At 41.0% G+C, this 9,569-nt stretch overlaps 1 protein-coding gene across 1 annotated transcript; it reads right to left on the bottom strand.

Moving 5' to 3' along the window:
- Positions 1–5,074: 5,074 nt before the first annotated feature.
- LOC109208620 lies at positions 5,075–6,273 on the bottom strand. Its single transcript, XM_019371749.1, has 2 exons — positions 5,755–6,273; positions 5,075–5,647 (listed from the first exon to the last, which is right to left on the bottom strand). The coding sequence occupies exons 1-2, from the start codon at positions 6,271–6,273 to the stop codon at positions 5,075–5,077; spliced, it is 1,092 nt and encodes a 363-aa protein (XP_019227294.1).
- Positions 6,274–9,569: the final 3,296 nt, after the last annotated feature.

Here is a 9,569-nt window from a genome sequence, read left to right as displayed (position 1 = left end):
GGATCGGTAAGACTCCACCTCATTCAGAGTGCAGCCGAGTCTATGAGTCATCGTGTTAGTGTTTTGCTACTTACTTATGGGTGAGCCGATACCCTGTCCCATTTTATCTCAAATAATCTTAGAAGCTTTGTAGACAAAGGTTCATTTTGTACAGTATGTCAGAGACCTATGTATGTTCTAGTTACAGAGTGGTTCGCTCGGGCCAGTACGACACCAGGTACCAGCCATGCCTCCCCAGGTTCGGGGCGTGACAATCACATTCAGGCAAAAGTAACGAAGTAAGTAGCTTATGTGATGGGTTATGCAATCGTATAACAACTATGCGGTCTGCAAACCCATCGCATATTTGCATAACCCAGAAGGCAAAAATGATTATGCAATCACGAAACCGACTGCATATTTGGTTATACGACCGCAAAGTGGTCGCATTTCCTCTTACCAGATGGGCAAATGGACTGCCTTTATTTGCGGCACGTATGCAGACCGCATAAGTGGTTTGCGACTGCAAACCTGATCGCATAATCTTTTTGCAGTAGACCACCGAGGGGTCTTTTTACGACGACCTTGCGGACCACAAACAAATTATGCGACCCGCAAAGATTGTCTTCCTCATTTTAAACGTGCTTTTTCACTCAATATTCATACCTCACTCACATGTTATTCACACCAAATGTAAATCACACTCACATGCTTTCCTAAGATTACCTATGTAGATTCCCCCATTGTGGTTATAGGCCAAATAGTCGATTTAAGATAAGAGGGGTACTCAGACTTCCCCCATTTCGTTTCATCAACAATAACACACAGTCACTCAACCAAATCCTCACCATGAGGTTAATCGTAATCAGAGGGAATAAGGGACCAGGAAACGACCATGGAGCTCAGAATTTAGGAAGAAACATGAATCATAATTACGAGAGAGGGGGGAGAATCATACTAGAAGGTTGAGCACGATTATGCAAGTCCGATATGATTCGTGTGGGTGTGTGATTCCTTGCTTGGTGAGTAATTTTCTATTAGATATTTTCTCTTTTCTAACCTTGCTTGTATTTTTTTTTGTTCTTTTGATTTTGATTCAGTGTTAGTGTGTGATAAGAGTGAGGATGCAGTAGGTTAGGGTTTTTTTATACCTGTATGGTTTGCGGCGAGTAAGTCCATCACATAACACATTATGTGATCGCATATGTGTTGTGCGATGGACTAGTGGCTGGGCTACCCAAACATACTTTACGATGCATTCTGCGATCGTAAAGTTGGTATGCGGGCTGCAGAACTGTAAAGCCTACCGCATTCTTGAATGCCAAATTGGCCAATTTATCTGCCTGTGTCTGCGATGACTATGCGGTTCGCATAGTAATTATGCGACCGCTAGTTGTTGCAAACTCTGGAGTTTTCTTTCCTTCATTTTCCTCAGCACTAGCACCCTATTCATGATATTTTGGACTACCTGCACTCTAACATACACGTCAACCTGCTCAATACTATCAACTAAACTAAATAAATGAAAAACTAACAAAAGAGTGTTACCACACATGGGTTGCCTCCCATGAAGCGCTTGATTTAACGTCGCGGCGTGACGCAGTTGATCCCATTTGGGCTATTCATTTGTGGGGAATGCTATTGGACTATCCTTTAGAGTGAATTGTTCTATCAAATACCTTTCTCCTGTGGTACTGAAATAATGCTTGACTCGTTGACCATTCACTTTGAAAGTTCGAGTTCCATCCTCCGACTCAAGTTCAATAGCACCATAGGGGGACACACTCACAACTTTGAACGGGCCAGACCATTTGGACTTGAGTTTTCCCAGAAATAACTTGAGTCTTGAATCGAAGAGTAAGACCGAATCACCGGAATTTCATTCCCGCTTCAAGATATTCTTATCATGGACAAACTTCATTCTCTCCTTGTACATGGCTGCACTCTCATAGGCATGGAGACGGAATTCCTCCATCTCATTGAGTTGTGTCATTCTTAGATTAGCAGCCTCGGCCCAATCATGGTTCAACATCTTCAATGCCCATATGGTTTTGTGTTCAAGCTCCATTGACAAGTGACACGCTTTGCCAAAAACCAACCGGTACGGTGAAGTGCCAATGGGAGTTTTAAATACTGTGCGATAATGCCCACAACGCATCATCTAGCTTCCTTGACCAGTCGATCCTGTTTGCATTGACAGTTTTTGCTAGGATGTTTTTGATTTCCCTGTTAGAAACGTCAACCTGACCACTCGACTGAGGATGGTAGGGTGTGGCCACCTTGTGCTTTACGCCATACTTTTCAAGCAGCCCGGCGAAAGCCTTGTTGTAAAAATGAGAACCACCATCACTCAAGATGACACTTGGGGTACCAAACCGCGTTAATATGTTCTTCTTCAAGAATGCGGTCACACTTCTTGCTTCATTGTTAGGCAAGGAGATTGCCTCGACCCATTTGGAGACATAGTCCACAACTACCAAGATGGTCATGCCATAAGAGCTCACAAAAGGGCCCATAACGTCTATCCACCACACATCAAATATCTCGACCTGCAGTACATAATTCATAGGCATCTCAAGTCTTTTAGATATTGACCCTTGTCTTTGACATTGATCGCATTCCTTGACTATTTGATTTGCGTCTTGGTAGATCAATGGCCAATAGTAGCCACATTCAAGCACCTTCGCAGCTGTCCGGTTTCCTCCACGATGACCCCCAACCGGAGAATCATGGCATGCTTTGAGAATTGGCATTACCTCATCTCCGAAACACACTGCCGAATGATGTTGTTGGCACAAATTCGGAACAAAAAGGGTTCCTCCCTAGTAGTATTGCCTACATTCCCGCGAGAACTTTTTCTTTTGATAAGTCTCCAATCCATCGGGAATAAGATCACTAACCAAGAAGTTAGCAATGATAGCATACCAAGGAGCGAATGTGCTAGACAATGCCAATATGTGCTCATCTGGAAAGGTATCATTGATCTCAAGGTCTTCTTTTGGTCTCCCTGCCTCTTCAAGCCTAGATAGGTGATCCGCAACTTGATTTTCTATCTTTCTGATCCTTGACTTCGAAGTCAAAATCTTGCAACAAAAGGACCCACCAAATAAATCTTGGTTTGGCATCCTTCTTCGCCAAAAGATAGCGAATAGCAGCATGTTCGGTGTAAACTATCACTTTGGACCCCAACAAATAAGCCTAAAACTTTTCAAAAGCGTAGAAAATGGCGAGAAGTTCTTGCTTAGTCATAGTGTAATTCATTTGAGCGCCATTGAGTGTCTTGCTTGCATAGTAGACTGGGTGAAGGATCTTGTTATGACTTTGACCAAGCACCGCCCCGATTGCTACACCACTAGCGTCACACATGAGTTCGAATGGAAGAGACCAATCGGGTGTGACAACAATATGTGTCGTGGTGAGATTTTCTTTAAATTCCTCAAAAGCCTTTAGACACTTCTCATCAAATAAAAACTTTGCATCTTTTTCAAGGAGCTTGCACATGGGATTTGCAATTTTTGAGAAGTCCTTGATAAAATGCCTATAGAAACCGGCGTGTCCCAAAAAGCTTCGAACACCTTTTACGGAAGTGGGTGGAGAAAGCTTGGAAATGATTTCGATCTTTGCTCGGTCAACCTCTATGCCTTACTTGGAAATTTTGTGGCCAATCAATTCCCTCGTCCACCATGAAGTGGCATTTCTCCCAGTTTAGCATAAGGTTTATTTCTTCACATCTTTTGAGCACTTGTCTAAGGTTATCAAGACAATGCTCAAAGGAATCACCCACTACAGAGAAGTCATCCATAAACACCTCTAAGAAATCTTCCACCATGTCCGAGAAGATTGACATCATGCACCGTTGGAAACTAGCCGGAGCGTTGCATAGCCCAAATGGCATACGGCTAAAAGCAAAAGTCCCATATGGGCATGTGAATGTCGTCTTCTCTTAATCTTCCAAGGCAATGTTGATTTGGTTATAGACGGAATATCCATCCAAGAAGCAATAGAATGACCTTCCTACTAGCCGATCAAGCAATTGATCAATAAAAGGAATAGGGAAATGGTCTTTGCAAGTCGCACTATTTAGCTTCCGGTAATCCATGAAACTCTCCATCCGGTCACTATTCTCGTTGGGATGAGCTCATTTTTGTCGTTTTGAATCACGGTCATGCCTCCTTTCTTTGGCACACACTGCACCGTACTCACCCAAGAACTATCGGCAATGGGGTAGACCACCTCAACATCTAACTAGTTGATGATTTCTTTCTTTACCGCCTCTTGCATACAAGGATTTAACCTTCTTTGATGCTCCATACTTGGTTTGCTCTCTTGCCCAATTGTATCTTATGTTCACCAGTTCCGGCAGGAATCCCTCGGATGTCTGCTATTGTCAACCCAATAGCTTGACTATGCTCCCTCAAGACATTCAACAGTTGTTCTACCTGTACATCATTCAACAAAGAAGAAACGATTACCGGTAGAGTGTCATTAGAGCCAAGAAATTTATACTCAAGTGCGGTGGAAGTGGCTTGAGTTAAACCTGCGGCGGCTCAATAATTCAAGGCTTGGCGGGAGGAGTGACTCTATTCTCTAAGTCAAGAGAAAGTTTCTTTGGAGCATAAGTGTAGGATTCACCGATTCCATGTACCCCTCCATGTCTTCACCTTCAAAATTTACCAAAATAGCCGCCAACGCCTCACCAAGGCATTGTTCTTCCATCTTCATCTCAATTGCGTCTTCTACCTCATCAACAACATCAATGACTGAGATGCTTTCATATCCATGTGGCAACTTCATACCGTGCTCGCTTGGAATGTAACCTCTTCGTTATTAACTCGAAACTTGATCTCATTCCGTTCCGAATCCATAAGTGCTCTTCTGGTAGCACGAAATGGTCTCCCCAAGATGATAGGGACCTCTTTGTCAACAGCACAATCAAGGATCACAAAGTCGTCGGGGAGGAGGAACTTTCCCACTTTCACAAGAACATCATCAACAATTCTCACCGGTCTCTTTATTGAACGATCGGCCATTTGCAACCTCATACTTGTAGGCCTCGGCATACCTAACCCCGCTTGCTTGTAAATAGCAAGAGGCATTAAATTGATGGTATCCCCAATATCACAAGAGCTCTTGCAAAATCGCGCGGCCCAACAGTGCATGGAATGGTAAAAGCTCCCGGGTCTTCTTTCTTTTGAATGGTGGTTGTTGCAATGATGGAACTAACCTGGTGAGTTACATTCACCACTTCATTCTTGGTGGTTTTCTTCCTGGTGATCAAGTCTTTCAAATACTTAGCAAAACCCGGCATCTGTTGAAATGCTTCCACAAACGGAATATTTACCGATAATTTCTTGAGAATGTCATAGAACTTCTCGAGTTTGCTATAATCAACCCTCCTAGAAAGCCTTTGAGGGAAAAGAGGAGGAGGTCTAGGAATTGGTGCTAGAGTTTTTGGCATCTCTTTCACCTTTTCCTTATCCTCTTCCCGGTTCACTTCTTGAATTTTAAACTCTTCCGGGACCTTTTTAGCTTCAACAACAATTGGCACTTCAACTTGTGCCTTAACCTCTTGTTCGAAATCTTCTACTTCAACCACTTGTTCATTCTCTCCTTGAAGTACATTCCCACTCCGACATGCTCGGTCATATTCCTCATTGAAGTGTCGGACCTGTCTTGATTTTGCAATACTTGCTCAAGCATGTTTTCCAACTTGGAATCACTTGAAGAACCTTCCTTTCAATGTGGAGAGTTGGAATATTTCCCTTTCAGTGGAACATAAGGGTTTGAACTCTGATTTGAAAAGTTGTTGTTGTTGTTACTCCAATTCCCTTGATTTGAACTACCTTGGTTATTTCGCCACTGTTGGTTGCCTTGCCCTTGCAGGTTAGGCCTCCATTGGTTTTGTTGTCCTGAACCTTGGTACTGTTGCCTTTGATAACCTCCTTGAGAGTTGTTGACATAATTTGCTTCCTCATAATCTTCATTTGATGTGGGTTGAACATTTTCCACCACATACATCTTTTTTGTTTGGCTTTCAGTAAACATCTTTGTCAACACATTGACGTTGGTGGCAAGCCCGGCGATTGCTTGATCTCTTTGTTGATTCTCCTTAATCATGTTGTTCAAGGAAGGAGTACCATAGGCAATTCCACCCGTGGTTTCCTCTGAGTGCCAAGCTTTTTTATGTTTTGCCATTTTATCAAGGATTTGTGTGATCCTCGCAAATGTTTTATCCATAAAAGATCCATCAGCTGCATTCTTGGCTATAGATTGGTTCATAGCATCCAAGCCCATGTAGAATTTCTCCAACAAGATAGAATCCGGAAAACCATGATTCGGCGACCTCACCAAATATAACTTGAATCGATCCCATGCCTCATGTAGATGTTCTCCCGGTAATTGCTTGAAAAAGAAAATTTTATCCCGTAGCTCAGATTTCTTACTTTGCGGGAACCATTTAGCTAGGAATGCTCAGACAAGTTTAGGCCAAGAATGGATGGAATTTGGTGGTAGATTTTTAATCCATTTCCTCGCCTCTCCAGTCAGTGAGTACTTGAACACCCTCAATCTTAGGGCATCATCTGAGACGTTATTCTGCTTATGCATCGCACACACACCCAAGAAGTTTCTGAGATGTTGTGCCGGATCATCATCGGTGGAATTTCTGAAAACCCCCTCTACTTTGAGCATTAGGATTAAACCGTGTTCCACCTTGAAAGTGGCAGCGTCAACTCTCGGAGGTACAATAGCATTTATATCCTCAATGTACTCATCTATGTCTGCAAAAGGATTCTCTTCTTCGTCATATTCGGTCTATATTTTCCTATCAACACCAAGCAAAACAAGCAAAGTGTGATGGAATAGAAGAAGACGTAAAGTAAAGCACACACTAATTAGTAATTTCAAAACCGTATTTCCCGGCAACGACGCCAAAATTTGCTACTCTCAAATTACACTTTAATTAAATAGTGTAAGGCGGTCAGTGTCAAATATAATAACTGAACAAGGTTGGGGTCGAATCCTACAGGGAATATGGGTGAAAAGGTTACTTGAGTAGTGTGAAACTTGAATTAAGTCGTAATTCTATTCCTTTAGCTTAACAAAAGAATGATGTAATTGTGACTTGATAAGATAAGTAGTTTTGTTATGAGAATGTGATTAATTTGATTAAGTAAACCAAGGTTGTGTCCGCATCAATGAAATGTAATGCTATCGGTGTTAATATGATATATTTCTAATAGAAGGTCCTTGTGATATGCAAATGGTTTCGAAATGACTACCCAATATTTCCAGTAGTTGGGTAGTATTTTCTCTTTATGATTTTCCCAAATATTATAGAGTTGCAATTAAGAACAACCAATTTATGCCAAGTAGAACACACTTATTCCTAAACGATTCTATTAAACAAGGTTTAGAGTCTTGAGTTCTTGATATTCACTTCTATCAAACCCTAACCCAGTTTTCCAAGTAAAGAAAGAGTAAAATGGAATATGTTAATCTTTGCAACCACTAACAATAAATAAAGTACAAGAGAGGAATAAAGCAAAGTAATATTCAGTGTCAAACACCCATTTACATTACACCCATTTAGGGTCCACAACCTTAGTATTTAAAACTAGTTACTCATACTGAAATACAAAAGCAAAGTAATAATAAAGAAATAATGCTTACAAAAGTGCAAGATTCTCTCTTCACAAGCTTCCATATTAATGGAGTATTCAATGCCTTCAATGTAGGCCCTTTTTCAAACTTAATGACCCACAAAAACCCTAGTTATTCTATTTATAGTGGACTAAAAGTGGGGGTCAAAATTGGACAAAAATGCCCCTGTAGACAACTTCTGCAACCGCATAATGGTCGCAGACCATGTATGCGGTCCGCATAATCTTCATTTGCGTCGCAGATTTGTAGATCATCAGTCCCAGAAGTCCACAACACATGAATTAGCGGTCCGCATATCTGTTATGCGACCGCATCTTCCCATCGCAGAAGTGTTGAGCAGCTATCCCAATTGCAATTGTGCGGTCACTATGCAACTCACAAAAGTGTTATGCGACCGCATAATGGACCGCATATTCTTTTCTTCATTTGGCCAAGAACTCTTCTTCAGTTTGCGGTTATTATGCGGTCCGCATTTGACTTCTGCGGTCGCATACTTGAAACATTTCTGTCATTTTGTGAATTTTTGACATATTTTCCATGTTTTTGGGTCTTCAAGTTTCATGAACTACAAAACAACAAAACTTGATAAGAATTAACTAAAGATGCATTAAAAGATTAGCCAAAATCTAAGTAATTGGTATCAAAAGTGCCGAAATTCTACGACACATCAGTAGAGCTTGTTCAGACTTATGTAGTGTGTAGATGCGATGTTCGGGTCTTGTAGTAAATCTTGGATATTGGAAATTGGATTCTACGATTTACGGATTAAGGTTGAGGTAATGATCTTCAGTTATATTGTGTAGTCTAGCCTATATGGAATAGGGTGACGTGGGATTAACCCTAGGTATGTGCATGGAAAGGTTACACGGTGGCTTGACGGTTTAGGAATAACTCTCGGCACGTTCGAGGAAGAACGTATGTTTAAGTGGGGGAGAATGTAATGACCCGAACGGTCATTTTGAGCATTTGCATTTCGCTCGGTAGTTTGGGGCACGAGTAGCTCCTATGATGTATTAGGACTTGTGTGCAAAATTTGAGTTCATTCCAAGTTGATTTGATATGTTTCGGCGTGAGTTTTTGAAAGTCGAAAGTTTGAAAAGTTCATTGCGTTTGATTTGATGTTGGGATGCATGACTTGAGGCCTAGAGTAAGTCCGTGTTATGTTATGGGAATTTTTGGTGTGTTCGTACGGGGTCCCGAGGGGCTCGGGTGAGTTTCAGTTAGGTTTGGGTTGTGTTGCGCTTGTTTTTCTTTTGTTTTGACGTCTTTTCTTCAAGCATAAATGGTACCACATTGAACAAATAAGCCCCGATATATATTTTTATTGAAGCATTAGATTCGTATCGTATGAGGATTTTATGTTCATTTTACTAAGAATTGGGTGGTCAGGTTTTTCAGATTAATTACGAAATTATCACTAACTTCGTATTTAAAAATCTGCACTATTTTCAAATATTGAAACCAACATATCTCCTTCATTATAAGGTCAAATGGAGTGATTCAAAAGTCTAATTTGACTGAAATTTCGTAAAGAATCCATTGGAGGCATCAAAAGCGAGTTAGGAGAATGTTTGGCACGCAAAACGAGGCGGAATAGCTGGAAAAAAATAGATAATATTGAAGGTTTGTTCATTTGGTCATATATTGAGTTGGGAAACTCGGATTTGGACAAATTTTGGAAGCGATTTTCACCATATGGATTGGGGTAAGTGTTTTGTACTCAATTTTGGTTATATTTCATGAATCCATCATTATTTTTTGGTATTTAATTGATGATTTCAAAGTGAAATTCGGGGGTTTTGTCTAAAATTTCATAAAGTGAATTTTTGAGTTTTGAATATCGATTCAGAGTCGGATTTGAGTGAAGCTAGTATGGTTGGACTCCTAACTGAATGAGTTGTCGGATTTTATGAGTTTTTCCGTGGTCC

The sequence above is a fragment of the Nicotiana attenuata genome, unplaced genomic scaffold (assembly GCF_001879085.1).
Source record: "Nicotiana attenuata strain UT unplaced genomic scaffold, NIATTr2, whole genome shotgun sequence".
Classification (NCBI taxonomy): Eukaryota; Viridiplantae; Streptophyta; class Magnoliopsida; order Solanales; family Solanaceae; genus Nicotiana; species Nicotiana attenuata.
This window is presented reverse-complemented; position numbering and strand designations above follow the sequence as displayed.